At 39.6% G+C, this 23,713-nt stretch overlaps 1 protein-coding gene across 2 annotated transcripts in view; it reads left to right on the forward strand.

The window, feature by feature from the left end:
• gucy2cb (guanylate cyclase 2Cb) overlaps window positions 1-23,713 on the forward strand; it is a 25,420-nt gene continuing 1,707 nt past the window's right edge. Inside the window, exons 1-26 of one of the 2 annotated variants that reach the window (XM_072667399.1) lie at window positions 1-605; window positions 1,689-1,801; window positions 2,332-2,399; window positions 2,768-2,983; window positions 3,766-3,884; window positions 3,991-4,090; window positions 4,368-4,464; window positions 5,247-5,388; window positions 5,475-5,557; window positions 5,748-5,868; window positions 11,514-11,598; window positions 12,545-12,647; window positions 12,914-12,976; window positions 13,069-13,140; window positions 14,926-15,030; window positions 15,122-15,208; window positions 15,299-15,431; window positions 16,438-16,575; window positions 16,751-16,839; window positions 16,947-17,038; window positions 18,871-19,026; window positions 20,016-20,208; window positions 20,878-21,052; window positions 22,263-22,361; window positions 22,534-22,628; window positions 22,745-22,821. In XM_072667399.1, the coding sequence (XP_072523500.1) occupies window positions 395-605; window positions 1,689-1,801; window positions 2,332-2,399; window positions 2,768-2,983; window positions 3,766-3,884; window positions 3,991-4,090; window positions 4,368-4,464; window positions 5,247-5,388; window positions 5,475-5,557; window positions 5,748-5,868; window positions 11,514-11,598; window positions 12,545-12,647; window positions 12,914-12,976; window positions 13,069-13,140; window positions 14,926-15,030; window positions 15,122-15,208; window positions 15,299-15,431; window positions 16,438-16,575; window positions 16,751-16,839; window positions 16,947-17,038; window positions 18,871-19,026; window positions 20,016-20,208; window positions 20,878-21,052; window positions 22,263-22,361; window positions 22,534-22,628; window positions 22,745-22,821 (3,032 nt within the window). In that variant the 5' untranslated portion in view covers window positions 1-394. The remainder of the gene's footprint in view (window positions 606-1,688; window positions 1,802-2,331; window positions 2,400-2,767; window positions 2,984-3,765; window positions 3,885-3,990; window positions 4,091-4,367; window positions 4,465-5,246; window positions 5,389-5,474; window positions 5,558-5,747; window positions 5,869-11,513; window positions 11,599-12,544; window positions 12,648-12,913; window positions 12,977-13,068; window positions 13,141-14,925; window positions 15,031-15,121; window positions 15,209-15,298; window positions 15,432-16,437; window positions 16,576-16,750; window positions 16,840-16,946; window positions 17,039-18,870; window positions 19,027-20,015; window positions 20,209-20,877; window positions 21,053-22,262; window positions 22,362-22,533; window positions 22,629-22,744; window positions 22,822-23,713) is intronic. The other variant, XM_072667400.1, reaches the window with a different exon arrangement.

Consider the following 23,713-nt stretch of genomic DNA (forward strand, 5'->3'; position numbering starts at 1 on the left):
GAGTGCAGTTCACCTCAGCTTTGAGCACATTTCAGTTTCTCCGCCTTCTCTTTGGAAGTTGCAAAAAAGACAAACTAGACCTAGGCTTTGCTGAACTACCAGACGTTCCTGAATGTCGTTCCAGTGCTGACTACTGCTCCAAACATCAGGATGACTGTGGCGGTTAACCTGTTTATTATGTACGGCTACATGAGCATAGTTATTAGCAATTAAGTTCCAACTGTACTGTCAACACTTATTTCAGCTGTGATTTTTGTTCTCCGTGTTTTTTGTCACACAAACCCAATGGGGGAAGCTGTAATACCCAGACATGAAGAGCATTTTGGGACCCAACTAACTTCCAGTGTGCAGTGGATCATCGATGCTTCTCTTACTTCACTGAGCTAAGAAACAGATGGTAATTAAAATGCAATACTGGCTAATTATTTGCGTATTGTGGACGTTCCCAAGAGGATCTCACTTCATGACTTCATCCTGCCTCAATGGAAAGTACACGATGAACGTGGTGTTGCTGCAAGACGGCGTCTCACCCTGGAGTATGGAGTTTGTGCAGCCATTTGTTGTTCAAGCTATTGAAGAAGATGCCAGAATCAACTTCAATTATAGTAAAGTATTTTTTCCTCTCTCCTCTCTGTAAAGATTTAGAAGTGCCCAATAATATTCATTGATGTTTTACTGAAACTTTAATATTGCTTTATACCACAGATATTGCTTTAACTACAGTTACCAGAACTACTTCTGTTGAGATCATTTAACATAATGTTAACATTAGTGCAGCAATAATTCAGTGTACCTTAAAAAAGGGAAGTATTGAGTTGGCTTGTTTTAAATGTGTACAGTATCTCACCACTATTACTTTGAAAAGTAAGGAAACATACAATTATATAAAAATGATTAAATTATATACAGGTAATGTACTGCATTTATGTGTATTATGATATATAATAATTTGTTATGGTTATTAAAGTATTTTTTGCACTGTTTTGGTTCTCACAGCTGCACAGAACCAATGCAGTGTAGCAAAACTCTACATAGTTTTTGGTGTAAATACAGAATAACAGGATATAAATAAACTGATGTTGCACCTATAATGAATACATATTAGAGGTTTCCATTTCCATTTGCGATACTGATATTGATATCGTGAGTTTTGGGTGATAGAAATCTGAGAAACTTAATCAGAATCAGAACTGCTCTGAGTGGTGGTGAACACAAGAGTGGGAGTTTAGGGACTCCCTCACAGGAATGAAATATTATATATAAGTATATGCATTAAATATTATTATAGTATCTGTGTCAAAAACACATTTCTGGTGGCAAATCAAACAAGTTCCCGAAGAATATGTATGTTTTTCAGATCTGCCACTATTTCACCCTCATCAACATTACCTATAAATCTTATGAGACAAGTGTGGGTGCACAGGTGGTTTTGGACAGTAATAAAATAACTATATTTACATAGTAGGTGTTGTCAGAGAGTCAGAGGGTTTCTCTACCGTGAACTATTTAACCTCAGATCAGTCTGAATGATCCTGTTCAGATCTAATCACTCACTGTGCAGAAATTTAGAAAAATGTTTTTATAAAAATGTAGATTTTTTGTGAATACTGTATCAGAGTGGGTCTAACTGTTTGTCTAGATATTTTTCTGAAGTTCAGGTCCTTACATTAAATGTTTGTTCACTGAAGGTGTGAATCGCAATCTGACTGCCAGCTACAACGGCTTTCAGACCATGTATTATCTACGTAAAGGCTGCACCAGCAGCGCCTGTGAGGGCGTAGAGACCCTGAAGGTCCTCAAGGTGGGTTTTTGGCTTGGATTCCACAGACACAAAAGTACTGGTGATTAAATATTGAATAAACTGCACATTATATATATATATATATATTGTCGTATAGTCCACTAGTCGTATGGTTGTAAATTAATGTGGTATTAAGAAAATGAGACCATAAAAAGATTAGTTTTAGTGTTTGGGAATTGGCCTGTGTCTTGTTGTCCAACTCTGAAGAGACAGCAGAGTTTGAGGTTCACGGTTTGTCACCTTCAAGTACCAAACTCTCATTATTCAAATATGTCAACAAAAACACAGTTTTCCATTCTAGGGCACAGTTAAAATCAGTACTTAACAAGAACTGATGGTGATTTGTGCTACTAATATTATTCTGAAAAGTTAAACAGTAGCACTACATGTATTCTGAAAATGTCATCTGTCTTTTTTTACAACATATTCCCAGTTCTTATAGTCAGTTATGTCCTAATCCTGTCTGTGGCGCACAGCTGTTTGTAACTGTGTACTCCATGTTCAATCTCAAAGACAACTTTCTGTTGTAGGATTCAGGAATGGTGGGCTGCGCTCTGCTGGGGCCAACCTGTACTTATGCAACCTTCCAGTTGGTGGAGTGAGTTCAGCTCAGACTTTAGTTTGCATGAGTGTCTGTTCTTAAATCTGATATAATTGCCATATAGCTCTACTGTACCCATCCTTTTTTCTTTCTGTAACAGAAATGATTGAATAACAAAAGACATACACAGCCTATCGACCACACATAAGCACATGAGTCTTTTTAATAAAGTGCACTAATGTGGCATATAAACTGGCGTGTGCATCAAACTGTTGAGTGTGACTGTAAGACAAAGCAGGAGAATATAATCATCACTGCTGAAGCATCTTTTCATTTACTAATGCTTTATTCTGTAATCAGTTAATCACAGTTAAATATGTGTGTATGTATATGTGTGTGTGTGTGTGTGTGTGTGTGTCTGACAGTCTTGATGTTGGTCTGGAGCTCAACATGCCCATCATCTCAGCGGGAAGCTTTGGCCTGTCATGTGACTACAAGACCAACTTGACACGCTTATTGCCTCCCGCCCGCAAAGTCGCCAGCTTCTTCATCAACTTCTGGAACTTCACGGACCATCTGAAGCCAGTTTGGAGAAATACATACATCTATAAGAAAACAGAGAATACAGAAGATTGCTTCTGGTGAGTGATTACTTCTGGTTCTGAAAAAGTTACAGTTGTATGCAAATGTTTGGGCACCCTGAAAGTCTAATAGACAAATACTGCTTAATGAACACATTGGGGGAAAAAATAAAAGATAACAATGTTACATAAAGATAATGTCATGTGCAGAGATGACATTTTAATGTTGTTTTCCCCCAAAACTTAATACATAAATATATTGTTTGTGTCATGCCATCACCTTTTTTTTTTTTTTTTGCCATTTTTAAAGGATGTTTGCCCAAACTTTTGCATATGAGTGTACAATGCTTATAAAGTGCAAGGCAGAGTTCCAGAGTCTGGGAAAGTGGTTAGTAATATGGATATCTGACCTGTAACATTGATCAAATATATTATGGGCCAAAAATACGTAAAGATCAATAAGATTAGAAATGTCACTGGTGCTGCGTGATATATAGTCTCTTTTGATGTATTAATGATAATGACTCACCATGTTATTGCAGTAAGTTTTTTTTTTAATGACCAAATTATAAACAAATGACAACTGAACAATAGCAAACCATGTCAAAGGTACTAAAATAATTAAGATACCAGGAAAATACTGAGGAAGGCTTCATCAACAAATACTGTTTCACTCTGTAAGAAAAGGCAGTAGCAACACATTATCATTATGCAAATTGTCATTCAGCCAGCGGTTGTTTTTTAATAGGGTCTATTTGAATCATCTTTTAATCCAGTGGTGAAGTTTAGTTAATTAATAATGACAGCCTTAAATCAGCTGCTATACCTTTCCTTTTGTTTAGGTACATGAATGCTCTCGAGTCTGACTCGGGGCCCTTTGCTCAGCATGTTAAGCGGGAGATACTAAGAACAGAAGATAAACTCAGTTCTGCTATGGCAGACAGTCGAAGGACAAGTAACTGTAAGTCATTCTGTGATTTTTTTTTTCACGTCTTCTCTTTCAAGCAGGGAAAGGTATAGACATCATTGATAGGTTTTTAAATTCTTAAAATCTGCCTTTTCCACAGTGTTCATCTTATGTGGAACTCCTGACGACATCATAGAGTTAAAGAACGGATCAATGGACTCTGACCCTCACACTGCCTTTCTTCTTATTGATCTGTACAGGTCAGTCAAGTTTGACTTCTTTTTGTGATTTTTAATCCCTAACTGTGCACTTCAAGGACCTTAAATGAACAATAGCGATAAAGGTGTATGGATATGAGCATTTATTGATGCCATATATCAGGGGTGTCCAATCTTAGGGCTGGTGTGGCTGCAGGTTTTCATTCTAAACAGCCAGCGGCATTTAATTTCAGCATTTTCTTTGCTGAAATGAATACCCCCAGAATAAAAAAGATTAATATGAGAACCTTAAAACCCCTAATCCCAAATATCTCCTTAGTGACAGATATTACAATGAAGCGTCCAGTGGTGCTATGAGGAATGTCCTGGTGCTGACCATGCCCAATACAAGGAACTACATCATCAGCACAAACACGGTCAGTGGCTACTTTGATGTTTGCTGCTTTCTGCAAATGTACACACACAGCTTGTCTAGTTTCTGTAGAGAAGTATTGCCAATAGAATAGGACTCTCTGGAGCACATAATACTAAACATTTTGGCATCATGTCCAATGCCAGGTGTGGGCTAGAGGGGAATAAACTAGAAAGTGGAACTGTGTTCTCTAAAATTATGGTGCTCCATCCAAAACATTTGAAATGAGGTGGGGTGTTGACCATACAACATCCTGACCTCACTAACGCTCTTGTTGCTGAATGCAACAAGCAATCCTCACAGCTTCTGCAAAAGCTACTAATGTCTGAACAGAGCTGTTAATCAATCAATCACTCAACCTTTAAGATATAGGATACAAAAATAAGATAAATTCTAGTTCAATCCAAGGGTAGAAACCTAATTTAAGCAAACCATAAAAATAAAACAAATGATAATTGATGGAATGAAAGTCAAAGACCAAAAACATGGATACTTATTAAATAAAAAAAGTGTGGAAAGACAAAGCAATAACTAAGCAATAACTAAAAATAATAGGGATAAATTATAGAATAGTAAAAGTTAATGTTTAGTTTTAGCTACAGAGGAGTAAATGGTGCATTTGGAAATCTACATTCACAACCTTGAAGACATAAAACATGAAGACGATTGGGCCCTTTAAATTATTAATTGTAATCTGGTTCAAATTATTCAAAACATGTCCCATTGTTTTCATGTTTTCTAAATGTCTTTTCTTCATGTCGGTTCTCACGATTCTGTTGTCTGCAGATAAACGATTATATTGCAGCATATCACGATGGGGTGCTGATGTTTGGGCAGATCATGAGGAAAATCTGGGGCATTCCTGCTTCAGAACTTCAGGATGTAGAATCCGTCAACATCAATTACTTCAGAAATGTGTCATTTAAAGGTGAGCGAAACATGTTGATGTACCAGTTCAGTTTATGAACCATTATGATGTTCACTTGTATGATTGTTATGTGTGTATGATCGCAGGGATGGCAGGCGTTTATGAGTTAGATGAGCATGGGGATAGAGATGTGGTTTTTTCACTGATTTACACCAATGCCAACAATGAGGTAGGCAATAAATCTTCCTCTGCCGATCATGGGAAGACATATTAATGTTAGATATATTGCAAAAATGTGTGAATCAGTCATAAAGTTATTACTTTATTACTGTCAGTGTCCACACAGTTTTAGGGCAGCAGTCTGCAATCGATATTTGTTATCTACTATAAACACTTAAGTTCCTCTGCCTGTCCTTTAGTACAAAGTTCTTTATGAGTTCAACACCACCATTAATCAAACGGAGCTGGTCGAGAGCAACCCCTTGTTCATCTGGCTTTCCGGGAACCTTCCTGATGATCGGCCACATGATGATCCCAAAGGTTCTATGGCATTCAGTACTTTTCTGATGTGCTTTTAGCAGTTTAACACTACAAGCATCAGACTCAGTATTGTTAGAAAGAAGCAGTGTAATGTTGTAAAGGTAAATCCCCTGACGGTTATCCAAATTTAAAGGGCCTATATCCTTTTTTAACTTGTGTATCTCTTATATTTGATGTGGTTTAAATGCAAAAAACCATATGTACCAGGCTTATAACTCACTTGTTCACATTATTAGTAAGTGCTTACTAGGGGCATTACTTATTAGCATCCTTGCTGCTTTACATCAGTGGAGCGTTGGGATCAATATTCTATGCCTTTTGTGTTTTTGGTGCAAAGTTGGCATGATCCTCCAAATGCATATAGTTTCTTTTTGTGCAGATCACCCATAAACTGCATGTTAAGCTTGTGTGTCAGTTTTCTGTAGGGCATGTGAACAGATTATGGCAACTTTGCACCATAAACCAGAGATTTTGTCTCAAATGTGTGCTGTTGGAAGGACTTCCTTTAACCCCTTAAAAAGCCTATGGCCTAAAGTGTTAATACAAACTTCTGTTACCAAAGAATAGCCCCACCAGTTAATACAGAAGTCTCTATAGTTGCTGAACCTGCCACAGCACCTTAAGTCAGTACTTGTTTACATAGCGGGTAAAGGGGTCTGATTCTTTTTAGGCTGTAGACAGTCTTTTAAATGTGACATTCATCTGAACAGTTTACGTAGTAGACTAGTAAATGTAGTAGACAACATTGGTTGCAAACCCTCAGTCCAGTTGTGTAGCCTTCCTGCTTGTTGGCTAGTTGTAATCGTACAGCACTTAAAAAAAGGGGCTCTGATGGTCACTACATTCATATCAAGACATAAGAAGGGAATCTAGAGAGAGTTAGGGATTCCTTTTAGAGCTGACACATGTTAAGGTAGGCATGAGGGTCCTACACCGGTCTGTTACGGTATCTGTAGTTCTATAAGTGTATGTAGGTGTGTGTACAGACTAGATGTATTTAGGCTTGCGGTGATAATAGGTTGTGTGTGATGTCAGGATAGTCTCATTGGTACTCATACTGCTTTCTGTGTGTTTTTATACAGCGTATTGTTACTGGCAAATTCCTTTCATCTGTTTTATTAATTGTGTTCTCTAAATTGATTTGTATTTTTGAAATTTATTTTTATGTATATCTGTGCTCCTCAATGTATGAGCCTTTTGGAGTAAAGACAAAAAGTTTTACAAGTGGCAGCAGTGAAGAAGCTAGTGTAGAAGCTAGTGTCAAGTATAGAAGTGAGTGTAGAAGCCAGGTTGAAGTGAAGAGGCTAGTGTGGAGTATAGACGTGCACCTTTTTTACCTTTAGAAGTGACTGTAGAAGCTAGCGTGAGGTGTAGAAGGGAGTGTAGAAGGGAATGTAGAAGCTAGTGTAAGGTGTAGAAAGGAGTGTAGAAGTGAGTGTGAGGTGTAGAAGGGAGTGTAGAAGCGAGTGTGAGGTCTAAAAGGGAGTGTAGAAGCTAGTGTGAGGTGTAGAAGGGAGTGTAGAAGCAAGTGTGAGGTGTAGAAGGGAGTGTAGACATTAGTGTGAGGTGTAGAAGGATAGTGTAGAAGGGACTGTAAAAGTTAGTGTGAGGTGTAGAAGGGAGGGTAGACGTTAGTGTGAGGTGCAGAAGGGAGTGTAGAAGCTAGTGTGAGGTGTAGAAGGGAGTGTAGAAGCTAGTGTGAGGTTTAGAAGGGAGTGTAGAAGCTAGTGTGAGGGGTAAAAGGGAGTGTAGAAGCGAGTGTGAGGTGTAGAAGGGAGTGTAGAAGCGAGTGTGAGGTGTAGAAGGGACTGGAAGTTAGTGTGAGGTGTAGAAGGGAGGGTAGGCGTTAGTGTGAGGTGCAGAAGGGAGTGTAGAAGCAAGTGTGAGGTGTAGAAGGGAGTGTAGAAGCTAGTGTGAGGTTTAGAAGGGAGTGTAGAAGCTAGTGTGAGGTTTAGAAGGGAGTGTAGAAGCTAGTGTGAGGTGTAGAAGGGAGTGTAGAAGCTAGTGTGAGGTTTAGAAGGGAGTGTAGAAGCTAGTGTGAGGGGTAAAAGGGAGTGTAGAAGCGAGTGTGAGGTGTAGAAGGGAGTGTAGAAGCGAGTGTGAGGTGTAGAAGGGACTGGAAGTTAGTGTGAGGTGTAGAAGGGAGGGTAGGCGTTAGTGTGAGGTGCAGAAGGGAGTGTAGAAGCAAGTGTGAGGTGTAGAAGGGAGTGTAGAAGCTAGTGTGAGGTTTAGAAGGGAGTGTAGAAGCTAGTGTGAGGTTTAGAAGGGAGTGTAGAAGCTAGTGTGAGGTGTAGAAGGGAGTGTAGAAGCTAGTGTGAGGTGCAGAAGGGAGTGTAGAAGGGAATGTAGAAGCTAGTGTGAGGTTTAGAAGGGAGTGTAGAAGCTAGTGTGAGGTGTAGAAGGGAGTGTAGAAGCTAGTGTGAGGTGCAGAAGGGAGTGTAGAAGGGAATGTAGAAGCTAGTGTGAGGTTTAGAAGGGAGTGTAGAAGCTAGTGTGAGGTTTAGAAGGGAGTGTAGAAGCTAGTGTGAGGTGCAGAAGGGAGTGTAGAAGGGAATGTAGAAGCGAGTGTGAGGTTTAGAAGGGAGTGTAGAAGCGAGTGTGAGGTGTAGAAGGGACTGGAAGTTAGTGTGAGGTGTAGAAGGGAGTGTAGACGTTAGTGTGAGGTGTAGAAGGGACTGTAGAAGTTAGTGTGAGGTGTAGAAGGGGGTGTAGAAGCTAGTGTGAGGTGTAGAAGGGAGTGTAGAAGGGAATGTAGAAGTGTAGGGAGTGTAGAAGCGAGTGTGAGGTGTAGAAGGGAGTGTAGAAGCGAGTGTGAGGTGTAGAAGGGACTGTGGAAGTTAGTGTGAGGTGTAGAAGGGAGTGTAGATGTTAGTGTGAGGTGTAGAAGGGGGTGTAGAAGCTAGTGTGAGGTGTAGAAGGGAGTGTAGAAGCTATTGTAAGCTATAGAAGGGAGTGTAGAAGCTAGTGTGAGGTGTGAAAGGGGGTGTAGAAGCGAGTGTGAGGTGTAAAAGGGAGTATAGAAGCTAGTGTGAGGTGTAGAAGGGAGTGTAGAAGCAAGTGTGAGGTGTAGAAGGGGGTGTAGAAGCTATTGTGAGGAAAAGAAGGGAGTGTAGAAGCGAGTGTGAGGTGTAGAAGGGGTGTAGAAGTTAGTGTGAGGTGTAGAAGGGAGTGTAGAAGCTAGTGTGAGGTGTAGAAGGGAGTGTAGAAGCTAGTGTGAGGTTTAGAAGGGAGTGTAGAAGCTAGTGTGAGGTGTAAAAGGGAGTGTAGAAGCTAGTGTGAGGTGCAGAAGGGAGTGTAGAAGGGAATGTAGAAGCTAGTGTGAGGTTTAGAAGGGAGTGTAGAAGCTAGTGTGAGATGTAAAAGGGAGTGTAGAAGCGAGTGTGAGGTGTAGAAGGGAGTGTAGAAGCAAGTGTGAGGTGTAGAAGGGACTGGAAGTTAGTGTGAGATGTAGAAGGGAGTGTAGACGTTAGTGTGAGGTGTAGAAGGGACTGTAGAAGTTAGTGTGAGGTGTAGAAGGGGGTGTAGAAGATAGTGTGAGGTGTAGAAGGGAGTGTAGAAAGGAATGTAGAAGCTAGTGTGAGGTGTAAAAGGGAGTGTAGAAGCTAGTGTGAGGTGTAGAAGCGAGTGTGAGGTGTAGAAGGAGTGTAGAAGCGAGTGTGAGGTGTAGAAGGGAGTGTAGAAGCTAGTGTGAGGTGTAGAAGGGAGTGTAGAAGCTAGTGTGAGGTGTAGAAGGGAGTGTAGAAGTGAGTGTGAGGTGTAGAAGTGAGCGTAGAAGCGAGTGTGAAGTATAGAAGGGGGTGTAGAAGCGAGTGTGAGGTGTAGAAGGGAGTGTAGAAGCGAGTGTGAGGTTTAGAAGGGAGTGTAGAAGCTAGTGTGAGGTGCAAAAGGGAGTGTAGAAGGTAATGTAGAAGCTAGTGTGAGGTTTAGAAGGGAATGTAGAAGCTAGTGTGAGGTGTAGAAGGGTGTGTAGAAGCAAATGTGAGGTGTAGAAGGGACTGTAGACGTTAGTGTGAGGTGTAGAGGGGAGTGTAGAAGCGAGTGTGAGGTGTAGAAGGGTGTGTAGAAGCGAGTGTGAGGTGTAGAAGGGACTGTAGACGTTAGTGTGAGGTGTAGAAGGGACTGTAGACATTAGTGTGAGGTGTAGAAGGGAGTGTAGAAGCTAGTGTGAGGTGTAGAAGGGGGTGTAGAAGCTAGTGTGAGGTTTAGAAGGGAGTGTAGAAGCTAGTGTGAGGTGCAGAAGGGAGTGTAGAAGGGAATGTAGAAGCTAGTGTGAGGTGTAGAAGGGAGTGTAGAAGCGAGTGTGAGGTGTAGAAGGGAGTGTAGAAGTTAGTGTGAGGTGTAGAAGGGAGTGTGAGGTGTAGAAGGGAGTGTAGAAACGAATGTGAGGTGTAGAAGCGAGTGTAAAGTGTAGATGAGGTGTAGAAGCGAGTGTAAAGTGTAGACGGGGGTTTAGAAGGGAGTATAGAAGGGACTGTAGAAGCTAGTGTGAGGTGTAGACGGGGGTTTAGAAGGGAGTATAGAAGGGAGTGTAGAAGCGAGTGTGAGGTGTAGAAGGGAATGTAGAAGCTAGTGTGAGGTGTAGACGGGGGTTTAGAAGGGAGTATAGAAGGGAGTGTAGAAGCGAGTGTGAGGTGTAGAAGGGAATGTAGAAGCTAGTGTGAGGTGTAGAAGGGAGTGTAGAAGCGAGTGTGAGGTGTAGAAGCTAGTGTGAGGTGTAGAAGGGAGTGTAGAAGTTAGTGTGAGGTGTAGAAGGGGGTGCAGAAGCGAATGTGAGGTGTAGAAGGGGGTGTAGAAGCGAGTGTGAAGTGTAGAAGGGAGTGTAGAAGCTAGTGTGAGGTGTAGAAGGGAGTGTAGAAACGAGTGTGAGGTGCAGAAGGAAGTGTAGACATTAGTGTGAGGTTTAGAAGGAATGAATATGCTGAAAAAGATCCAGGCCACTTTTACCTGTGTGAATGTAGCCTTGGACTTCACTTGACTTCTAGTCTATTTAGACCGTAGACTGATGACCCTATAGAGAGACTAATTCATGGTTCTGTGTAGTCTAGCAAGTTTCCCAAGACCTCCACTAGCAACTGTTGGTGTGATGTTCGTATTGTGAAGACAGAGATCAGTATTTAGCAGGCAGAGAATAAATGTATAGTGAATACAGAAACAGTGCAGTACTGATACCTGGATAGAAGGATAAACAGCAATAAGTTATCAGTCTGCATTTGTAGACAGCAAGGACCTATGCAGTTCAGGCAGCCAGTGGAAGAATCTTGCCAGGACAAAGAAGAGTCTTGAAGCTTGTCGTCAGCAGCTTGTCTTAAAGGATAGCTGATGAAGCGGAACAATACTTGATGCTCGAAGAGTCCTTTCTGAAATTCTGATACAGACTGTGTGGCATAACAACACACCTTATCGCTTCTCACATGTAGGCAGTTGTATGTAAATATTTATGCAGTGGATTCAAAAAATGCTGTTTTCAAAGTACAGCAATTATATTTACAAAAAATAGTGTTTCATGTTTCAATTTATTCTGTGATATGGGCCCTTTAAAATATGTTTGTTAGTTTTTTTTATTATTATTAAAAATAACTTTAGCATGTTCTTCAAATGTCATGTTTATATACTGTCTCTATACACTATTGTATTATTATGTTCAGGTCTGTGGATGCAGGAGATCGTTGTTGTTGTCCTAGGCTGCATAATAGTGGCGGTGATAGCTTCAGTTGCATTTGGCTTTTACTGGTGAGCATGTCCGATTTGGTTTAGTCACTTCACCACTTCATTATGTAATATAGGGATGTCCTGATCAAGTTATTTGCCCCCTGATTGAATCCAAGTCTCTTAATGCTGAGCATCAGCCTAAACCGATCCGCTCTTTACAAGTCACAAGTCACTATTTTTAGTAGCAGTTTCCACAATGAGACATTGAGATATATGATATATACGAAAGGATATATGTTTAGTAGCTACTAGTCTTAAAATGACTATTTTATAGCTAGTGTGTTTAATATCTTATAATCCAGTCTAACTCGCTTCCCTGACCATTCAGCTCCCAGTTTCTTTCTTTTCTTTGTTAGTGATTCACACTCTGGACTGATATCTGTTGTGGTTTGTTGACTAATAATGTGAAAGTGTTTTATAGTGAGGTGAATGTGCTGTGATTGGTTTTTTTTTTTATAGTGTATGTTTATTACATTAGCGTTAGCCTTCTCCTGGTTCTGAGTGTGCTGTTCAGCGCTGGTTTCCCCTGTTGGTAAAACAGAGCATTTCAGTGATAGTTGTATAAAGTGTCAGATATTATGCTGTGTTTTCATGCTCCACTGTAAAATACATCCGCACCGCAGAATCTCATCTCTTTTTTTATTTTTTTAGTTCTGAGACTGTCCTTACTGCTGCCGACTGGGCAAAAATGTTCGCTCATGGCGCCTTGAGGACACACTGAACGCTGTGTCACTCTGAACACTGTGGTTAAAATGTAGAATTGTAACCGGATTTGGATTACAATAGCTGGTACCCCTTTCCAATTAAATATATCTGGATCTGCCCTGATCTGGGTCCACTGGATCGGATTGGGACATCCCTACATACTATTGTTTATGTTTTGTAATGTGTTTGAACAGTTACTATGAAAGAACACACCTGTGGGCGGAGCATAGACAAACCAATTGCATGTCTTCTGGTTTCTTAGGCAGAACAGGTCATATCGCCGTAAGCAGAAACAATGGTCCCACATCCCCACGGAGCTCATTGCCCCTATAGAGACCAGTGAGAGGAGCATGGTGTCTCTAAAGGTGATGTGACCAATTGAGGATTTAGCCATTATTCTTTTAAATCACTTGCACCTTGAAACATCTGCTTTTCCAAACACCCACTTAGGGTGACACTAAGTAAAGCATGGGTCAGTTTATGGGTTTTTCTTAAGCTTTGTTCCATTACACTCTACACAGGACACAGTGATTATTCTCAGTGTATGTAAACAGTATGGTTGACACTAGTACATTTCACTTGCTGTAACTGAACTAGCAGATTAATAACTGCAGTGTTTCTGGTCATTTAGATCGATGAAGATTCCTGGAAAGATAAGAGTTACAAGATTCGCCGTGCACGCTACGATAAAAAGGTGCTTTATCATTCTCCCAGTAGCTCCCCGTCTAACTTCTTATCTATCCGGTTAAAAATTCATTACTCCAACACGACTGTGTGTCTGTGCAGATTGTGATCCTTAAGGAGGTGCAGTACTCTGATGGCTCCTTCAGTGAAAGTCAGAGAATTGAGCTTAATTCAGTAAGAACCTCAATTTCTTAATTCTCTTCATGAGGGATGTTTTGTGATCTGTTAATCACCATTGTGTTAAGGCAACTGAATAGCATCAAATGTATTTTGTGTTTACCTCTATACAGTACCTTAAGGGATTTGAAGTGAAACAGTCAAAATCAATGTGATTGGAGTAGACACTTCAATTCAAGGAGTTTCACAAAATAGTGCATTAACTGTTTAGGAATTACAGCTATTTGTACATAGAACATAATTGGACAAAGTAACATAAACATAAGAAATATTTTAATACTTGGATTGGAATCTTTTGTAGTCTATGACTGTCTGGAGTCTGGAACCCATGGTCAACACCAAATGTTGACTTTCCTTCCTTCAGTTGAGGCTTGTTTGTGGGTTATTCCACCTTCAGTTAGTGAAAAACATGCTCAAATGGGTTAAAGTCAGGTGACTGACTGACTGACATTTTCAGTAGAGACATAACCATCTCTACTGTGAAACACATACATGTCCATTGCCTCCACCATGTTTGACAAGTGATGTGGTTTTGCTTCAGATCATGAACCCTGCTTTCATTCTTCATATCCAAGGTAATCTGTCCAAAGAGTTTTTATTCCAAGACTTTTTAGATGTTTTAGCAATCTGATTTGACCTCTCTGTTCTTATGTGTTACCAGTGATTTGCATATTTACATCTGCAAAGGCATATCTTGATTGTAGACTTTAATTAATGATGCTAATTTTAGTAATAATAAAGTGAAGGTGATGTTCTATGTGATCTTCCAGGCCTTTTGGTGTTTCCGGGCTCCCCTGTATATTATTTCTTTTCAAAAATGCACCATATTGTTTATTTGGCCATTCCAATAGTTCCTGCTGTGTCTCTGATAGGTTTGTTTTGTTTGTATAGTCTAATGATGGCCTTCTTCTCTTGCTTCGACATCTTCGACAGTTCCCACGAAGAGCTGCCTAATTCAAATTCAGCGCTCAACTGTAATTTATTAAAACGGAATAATGGAACAGGCCATGAAACTTATTTGTTTGTTAGTTATTTGTGTAATTACTTCTGAGCCTGTGAAAATAGAGGGGCTGTGTAAAAAATAGGTGGTGTACAGAGCCAAATGCATATTGTCATGATGGTATATCATTGTTGTTGTACGAAAATCTCCAGAATGGCAACTTAAAGGAGAAACTCTTCTTAATGTTCAATGGAAGGCAATGCAAAAAGATTTTGTCCTTTTGGAGCATTTCTGTTGGTCTTTCTAGCATGAAATTTGCACCCAATGCAAATAACACAACTGAAATGCATTGACGATATACAGAATATCTTAATATCTGAAAAGTCTTAGGTGTCTGAGAAAATTTTATGTTAAGCCATTTATCTGGGCAGTAAACAGTAGTAGTAATTGGGCGTAGGTGATATAGCAAAAATGTAATACCACATTTCTTAAAGACAATATTGTTCGGATTGTTTACTTGTATTTTAGTGCACAAAACATTTACATTTACATTTATGGCATTTAGCAGACGCTCTTCTCCAGAGCGACTTACAAGGTTAATCGTATTACAGAGGTGGGCCAATGTAGTGTTAGGAGTCTTGCCCAGGGACTCTTATTGGTGCAGCGCAGCATAGTCACCCAGACCAGGAATCGAACCCTGGTCTCCCACATGGTGTTGTTGTAACGCAATGGTAGGTGGTGGTGTTATCTGTTGCGCCACACCAACCACAAAACATTCCATATGTTCAATAAAATGGCATTTTAAAAATGACTAACTAACCAACCAACCTTTAACTTTTTAGCTGTTGCAAATAGATTATTACAACCTGATCAAATTCTACGGCACCATCAAGGTTGAGCAAGAGGTTCTTGGAGTGTTTGAGTATGGTGAGCGAGGATCTCTAAGGGTGCGTTTAACTGTCCTCAAGTCTTCACCTCACAGCTAATTACACTCTAATTCAGTCCAGATTTTATATAAAATTTGTTGTTTTTTTTCAGTACCTGCTTAATGACAGGATTTCATACCCAGAGGAAACCTTCATGGATTGGGAGTACAAAATCTCTGTCATGTATGACATTGCAAAGGTATGTGGACTAACACACAGAATTTTGTAAGTGTACTGTACTGAATAACTAACTGGAGATTTACAGCAATAATGTCTTCCTCCACTAAAGGGCATGTCCTACCTTCACTCGAGCAACATTGAAGTCCATGGTCACCTGAAGTCCACCAGCTGTGTCATTGATAATCGAATGGTGGTAAAAATCACTGGCTTTGGTTTTAATACTATCTTCAGCCCAGACAAAGGTAAAGACTTCCATTTATCACAATCTCATTTTCATTCAAAAATAAAAGTTTCTTTATATCGTTTGTTTGAAACCTAAAAATCTAGTGTTTGACCACAACTGCTGTGAAAACAAGATATTTATGTGAACAAGATATTCTATATTGCTTGAAGGAAAATTCATAAACAAGAGTAGACAAATTGACTTGATCAACTAAAACACAAAAGCACAATAATTAACACTAAAGCACAATAATTAAATTGTAAGAAAAAAAGCCATTCAGAGTGGTTTGGTGTTAAACGGTTAATTCATAATGCAGAATTGTTCACAGTAGAGTTACTGGGAACCTGGGGACTGAGGAGCTTCTAAAGGCTCACATGAATCACATGAAATGGTTAATGGTTTGTCCTAAAACATGTTTTAAATTTTTAATAACTAAATCACTATTTACCATTAATAACATTAAAGATAACTCACATGTAGATTCACTTGTCATTTTAAATGTTAGATCACCATCACCAAGATGTTAGATTATCATTTAGATTAGGAAGATCATTTAAAATAAAATCAGTAGGCAGTATTTTGTGTTGTAGGCATAGTGAGTGTTTTAGGGTCCTGCTATTCGAAACAAGTTGAGCTAGAACATTTCTCAACAGTGCGTAATTAAAAAAAAAATGCCTCATAGCTAATGCGCAAAACTAAAGCGCCACAAAACATTACATTTACATTTACTACATTTACCAGATGCTCTTATCCAGAGTGACTTACACTAGTGCTTAGTTTCAATATTTCTAGCCGGTGTGAATAAGCCAGAGATAAAAAGATAAGATTAAATACTGCCAAAAACAAAAGTCAGTATGCATAACATAAACATAATGTAAAAGATGAATAATATTCACCAGCTACACTGTATATTGTACATTGTGCTTGAATATCAAATAGATTAAAGTAAGACATTCAAGTGCTTTTACAAGCTTTATTAAGTGCAAAATTGTAGAAATGAGATTTTATCATTTCAAATCTCTCAGATCTGTGGACTGCTCCAGAACACCTACGAAAGGAGGGGATCTCTCAGAGAGGCGACGTCTACAGTTTTGCTATTATTGCTCAAGAAATCATGCTTAGAAAGTGCACATTCTACACCAGGGACTGTTCTGACCCAGCTGGTGAGGCCATGTGCTTTCCTATTCCCTTCATACATATAGTGCCCCCTGCTGGTGAACCACAGGTCAGCTTTACTGTCATATGTTATTCATGCCCAGTGAGGTACTACCTGTTGGCTTCCAGCTGACAAATAACACATGCTGGTTTATTGACATATTTGTATTTATCTGTCAATAGAAAAGCTGAACCATGTGCAGTATCCCAGAATGATGTCTTACTTCAGACCTGATCTAAACTTTGAGACTGCTAGTGAGAAAGAATTGGAGGTAGTGTCTGCAAAGTTATTATTCAGACTTTTTTCCAACATGTACAGTTGCATTATGGTTTGTATTGTTTCCTTATTGTCTGTTTTGTCTGTAATTAATGGTCTCAGGTTTACATGCTAATCAGAAACTGTTGGGATGAGGACCCTGAGAGAAGACCAGATTTCAAAAAGATTGAAAGCACTTTGGGAAAGATCGTCAGGTGACTTTTGGTTAATGTTACAGTTCACTTGTTTTGTGTAACTCACAAAAAACAGAACAGAGGTGGGTAGAGTTGTAAAGTATCAGGTCCAAGAACCCCTTAGGTATTGATTTCTCAATCCCAGTCCTGGAGTATCCAGTGCTTTGCTTTTTTTATTGTGTAATTGGCTCCCCACACCCCTGAACCAACTGATCAGCTCAATGACAAGCATTTTCTGAGGGTAATTAAATTCGTCAGTACTGTAAAACCTCTAAAATATACAGGGCAGGGGTCTACTGGAAGCCTTTAGTACCAGAGTTGGAAAATCTTTAAAACAGCAATAGCAGCTGGTAACATCTAGAAGCTGAATAGGAGCTAAAGTGCTAAGGCAAAACATAAAGTGATACGGCTAAAGTGTAGCAAAGCAGCCCAGAATTGAATTAAACAGAGAGAAAAAAATTGTAAATTAGTCCAAACCCTTCAAATGTTTACAGTGTATCACAAAAGTGATACACCCCTCACATTTCTGCAGATATTTAAGTATATCTTTTCATGGGACAACACTGACAAAATTACACTTTGACACAATGACAAGTAGTCGGTGTGCAGCTTATATAACAGTGTAAATTTATTCTTCCCTCAAAATAACTCAATATACAGCCATTAATGTCTAAACCACCGGCAATGAAAGTGAGTACACCCCTAAGAGACTACACCCCTAACTGTCCAAATTGAGCACTGCTCGTCATTTTCCCTCCAAAATGTCATGTGACTCGTTAGTGTTACTAGGTCTCAGGTGTGCATAAGGAGCTGCTGTGTTCAATTTTGTAGTACAGCTCTCACACTCATTCATACTGGTCACTAAAAGTTCCAACATGGCACCTCATGGCAAAGAACTCTCTGAGGATCTTAAAAGACGAATTGTTGTGCTACATGAAGATGGCCAAGGCTACAAGAAGATTGCCAACACCCTGAAACTGAGCTGCAGCACAGTGGCCAAGATCATCCAGCGTTTTAAAAGAGCAGGATCCACTCAGAACAGACCTTGCGTTGGTCGTCCAAAGAAGCGGAGTGCACGTGCTCAGCATCACATCCAAATGCTGTCTTTGAAAAATAGGCGCAGAAGTGGTGTCAGCATTGCTGCAGAGATTGCAGCTAATTGGTCTGCATGGCTGTCACCCCAGAAGGAAGCCTCTTCTGAAGTCTGTACACAAGAAAGCCCGCAAACAGTTTGACATCAACATCAGTCAACAAAGGACATGGATTACTGGAACCATGTCCTATGGTCTGATGAGACCAAGATTAATTTGTTTGGTTCAGATGGTCTCAAGCATGTGTGGCGGAAATTAGGTGAGGAGTACAAAGATAAGTGCGTCATGCCTACAGTGGCAGCCTCTGAAGCTCCGGTAAACTCCATGCCCAGGAGAGTTAAGGCAGTTCTGGAAAATAATGGTGGCCACACAAAATATTGACACTTCAGGAACTAAGGGGTGTACTCATTTTTGTTGCCGGTGGTTTATAGAATAAATTTACACTGTTATATAAGCTACACACAGACTACTCTTCATTGTGTCAAAGTGTCATTTTGTCAGTGTTGTTGCTTAAATATCTGCAGAAATGTGAGGGGTGTACTCACTTTTGTGATACACTGTACTTGCGCAAATGTAGCAGAGTTAGAGGTATCTTTGAATTTTTAGCCTTTTCAAACTAGCTGAGGTTTTTCTTGGGTAAAAAGCAAAGCACTTTTGTAAGTCGCTCTGGATAAGAGCGTCTGCTAAATGCCTTAAATGTAAATGTAATGTAACTCTGAACACAACACTGACTAATATCCTATTTTTTATTTTGTTGTCAAGTCTGCATAACCAGGCCAATGAGAGCTACATGGGGAATCTGATTCGGCGGCTGCAGATGTACTCACGTAACCTGGAGCACCTGGTGGAAGAGCGCACTTCCCTATACAAGGCAGAGAGAGACAGAGCGGATAATCTCAACTTCATGCTTCTTCCTGGGTTAGTCTTTATACTAAGGGACTCTATAGAGCTAGCCTGTACAATTCTGTGCAGCTGGAAGACATAAGCTTTAACATCATTTACAACAGTGAAGAAAACACAGTCCATGCTAAACCCATGTAGACACCACTGCTCTTCACATCTAAAGGAAGAGATAAACTATCCTAGTAAACGGTCCTAGATTATCAGCAAGGACAGGTTTGGTATCTGAATTGTGTTTCTTTAGTTTAGTATGCTGGTCCAAGAGATGCCAGGCTAATGTTACACTGGACTGGACTGGACTGTTACCTTTTTCATCTGTAAAAACGTGTCCAAATTGCAAATAAATAAAGATTTTACGGCGACGGAATTAGTCTAATCTAAATCTAATCTAATCTAAAAGTCCAGTGTTTATTAGAAGCGTTAACCTAGCAACTCCAGTTCTAAACTAAAGAAGTAAACTTCAGATATCTTCAGATCTTGGCGGATCAGCTGCACCTGCGGTGAATGTGTTCATTTGTGTAAATCATGTTCATTTATTTTTTCAGTGAACTATTCCTTTAAGGCATACATAATGTTGACACTATTAACCTGTACTTTTTACACAAATGGGTATTTGCTCAGTTGTTTGTTGTACTACACAAATGTATGTTTTTACTACTTGATAATAATCATATTTAATATTTGACTTTTGTAATGTTAACATGATTTAAAAAAAAAACTAATGAACTGATACACCGATACACTAGAAGTAAGATTTTAAGGAGAATTTATTGAGTCAATTTTTAGAACCTTTTCAGAACACAGGGTGTTTTAATTACAATGAATTTTGAATAAATGGTTGTATTAAACGTAGCAAAAATGTATTGTCTTCCACTGGAGACACCTGTGTTATTTTTAAAACATTTTGAGACATGATACCATGGTTGTACATGATACTTGATTCTGACTAAACCTAACTAAAACTAAATGTGTGTGTGCGCGTGTGTGTATGTGTGTGTTTTTCTCAGGCCTGTGGTGCGCTCTCTAAAGGAGACAGGCAGGGTGGAACCTGAGCTGTTTGATGAGGTCACTATCTACTTCAGTGACATTGTGGGCTTTACCACCCTTTGCCACTACAGCACACCAATGGAGGTGGTGGACATGCTCAACGACATCTACAAACACTTTGACAGCATCCTTGACCATCATGATGTTTACAAGGTGTCCTTTGATTGATCAGTTTTGCAGCATTTGATTGAATCTGAGCAGAAAGTATAGCTCTATACACTTCAGGATTCACCCTGCTGCTTCTGTTATCAGTTATCAGCATTTTTTAAGAGTTCCGCCATCATATTTGACAGATGATGTGGTATTGCTTTGGATCTTGAACCTTTTCTTTTCTCTTCATACTCAAGTTAATCTTGGGTTCATCTGTCTAGAGAATCTTGCTCCAGAGCTGGGGAGGCTTTTTAGATGTATTCTGTTAGTCTAATATGACCTACCTGTTCTTGAGTGTTGCCAGTGGTTTGCATCATGAAGCAAACCCCCTGTGTTTAAATTCATGAAGGTGTCTCTTCATCGTAGACTTTGAGAATGATCTGCCAATGTCCTTGAGGTTGAAAAGAGGTTGTGAGGGGAAAGATTTCTGCCTTCTTCTACTTTAGTTGACTTATGTGGCCTTCCAGGTGTTGCTGAGCTCAGCAGTTCTTCTTTTCATCCTTATTGTATTTATAATGTTAATTTTGCTCAACACCAGATAGTCTACTTGAACACAGTTGAATCGTAATCATAATAAATACACATTCATACCCATGTCATTTAGCAGTGTTTGTACTTGAGCAATCAGCGCCTTATTCAACACATAATTTACTTTGACTCTGTCTGGATCAGGTTGAGACGATAGGTGATGCATACATGGTGGCGTCTGGCCTTCCGAGGAGAAATGGTAATAGACATGCCATGGACATTTCCCACATGGCGCTGGACATCCTGTCTTTTGTGGGCACGTTTGAGCTTCGCCACCTTCCTGGCCTGCCTGTATGGATCCGTATAGGGGTGCACTCAGGTACTTTTCAGGGACAGACCTTTTGGATGGTTATTTGTGTTAAATGAGAAATGCCATATGGGCAACCTCTACTTTGTTCAGTAATGCACACAGTGCCTACAATTAATTAATAATAAATGTTTGCCATTGCACAACCCACATAATGTATGTATTGATAGTTACAATCAGGCACCAAAACCCATCCCCATACACACTAACATGTCACTCATATACAAGATTGTTTATTATTTTTGATCATTTCAGCGGTCTCACACTGTAAATGCCAAAAGTCAGTCTGCAACATAAATTTGATTATTCTATTTTTTGGCTGTTTGATATTTGTAGAGAGTGGTATCATTGTTTCAGTTCAGATTCTGAAAAAAAGCACAGCTCAAGTGAAGTTCATTTTGGTTGCAGCGATTGTGATAGGACCGGTAGGCCTACAGGTAGGACCCAGTAGGCCTGTAAATTATGTTAAGTGACTAGTTTCCTGTAACATAAAGCAATAGTAACTACATAGAGTATTGTACACAAATCAGAGACCCTTCATTTGTTTAATTTCTAGTTAAAAAGACCATTACAAGTTTCTAATTACTAAAGAGGTTTAGATAGAAGAGCAAAAATGGTACCCCTAACAATCTTTCAAAACCGGGTAGACCGCCAAAATTCCACGTTAGACATACAGCGCCTTTATCTTTAAGAGACAAGTGAAAATTAGGCTCTTGATTCAGATCTGTGGGAAGACTCAAGACTTAATAATGTGGGTCTAAAAACATGTGGACCTGGTCAAAAAGCTCCTACTAAGAAAATCAGACGCAAAATCAGAGCAATGGACCAGTCACCCCAGAAGTCCAGATCTCAACATCATTGCATGTGTTTAGGATGACTTGGATGGTGAGAAGCTGAAAATAACTCAAAAGGTGTGGAATCTTCCTGATCTTCAGGAGTGAGTCTCCTGAAAAGAATGACCATTTGGACTGGCAGTAACATTCTGTTTGACCTCTGCACAGTACAGTATACATGGTATAGATCTAGATATTATACGGTGATAGGCTAGTGACTGACTTGGCTCATACCACCCCCCCCCCCCCCCTCCAACACACACATAGACCCCCTATTCTGTAGTCCATGCATTTGTATGCGTAGTGTTTATCACACAGATGTTTGTTACTCTGGCGACTCTATGAAATGAAGTCCAGTTTAAATGAACTTCTCCTTTCTGTTTGGAAAGGCCCTTGTGCTGCAGGTGTTGTGGGGCTTAAGATGCCCAGGTACTGCTTGTTTGGAGACACAGTGAACACAGCCTCTCGCATGGAGTCGACAGGATTACGTAAGCAGCCCACTAGAACTAATGCAGCTAACACATGCCTGTATTGTTTACCTTAAACAGAGAAGACTGCTTATCTTACTTGTAGGAAAGACTAGAATGCAAATTGTAAGCTGTTAACATCTACCTAACAATTTACTGACATAATGACCTTTGTCACCCTTACCTGACCCAGCCTTGCGAATCCATGTGAGTCAGTCAACTATCAACATCCTTAAGCGTGCCAACTGCAAGTTTGAGTACGAAAAGCGAGGAGAGACATATTTGAAGGTGTGTGATTTCTGAATTTATTAATACTGTCTGTACAGATTGCATAAAGGAATATAGTAAAATCAAAAACACAAAATCATTGTGTAAATAGCTTATGTTCTGGACTTCATGATTAGGGTAAAGGCAAAGAGACAACATACTGGTTAACAGGAGTCACGGGGCAAAACTACAACCTGCCGATACCCCCAACCGCGTGAGTCAGCCACCTTTTTACGTTCATTCATTTTTCACACATTGGATATATGGGGGGCTTGGGTTTGACATGTGCACTACTGTTTGGAAGCAAGATACTTGTAGAAAAAAACGTGTTGAACATAAACAGTTTATAATGAACTATTTCAAAGTACACATCAAAAGATATTTTTTGATGTGTAGATTCTTTTGAAATCAGTAGCAGTGATGTTGAACCGGAAAAATGCGGAGTCATATTTTGATGGATTCAAATCCATTGAGGTGGTGTAGCAAGGCAAAATCACTGTCCAAATATTTATAGTCAATTGGTCAGTCTGTCCACTTCCAATACATTTTAGTCCTTTCAGCCATAGTATTTCAGCATTTCACCTAATAGTGCAGGCGTTACTATGTATGTACTGTAACATCTGTCCTTTTTGTATCTCATGGTGCATCCCAGGTGGATGCTAGTCTTGCCAGTGCTAGTGCACCCTTAATCATGATGGCTTACAAAGGTGTACAAACTTTTCACAACCATTTATTAAAAATATTCGGACGCTATCTCCATTTTAATGGTTGCTATGCAGCAATGTTTAAGCCATGTTCAATCAAAAATCTGTATACGAGCACATCTCTCACAATCAGGCCAAGTATATATTAATAGAGATTGTAATCACACAGAGATGTATTTTTATTTATTTTTTATCAGAAACCGATATATGCAGTTTCTGACTGTGGCCCATCTGTTTCTATATCAGCCTCTTATTCCCCAGACATCAAGGAAAAGGGCAATTATTATTTGAGGTGGATCATTCTCAACACAGTACTAACACTGACATGGTGTGTATGCACTGGTATGAGTGTATCAGGTACATAGTAACAGAGGGGCTACAGTCAGCAATTGTAAACATACA

This window comes from Salminus brasiliensis, chromosome 22 (assembly GCF_030463535.1).
Source record: "Salminus brasiliensis chromosome 22, fSalBra1.hap2, whole genome shotgun sequence".
In the NCBI taxonomy this organism is placed as follows: domain Eukaryota; kingdom Metazoa; phylum Chordata; class Actinopteri; order Characiformes; family Bryconidae; genus Salminus; species Salminus brasiliensis.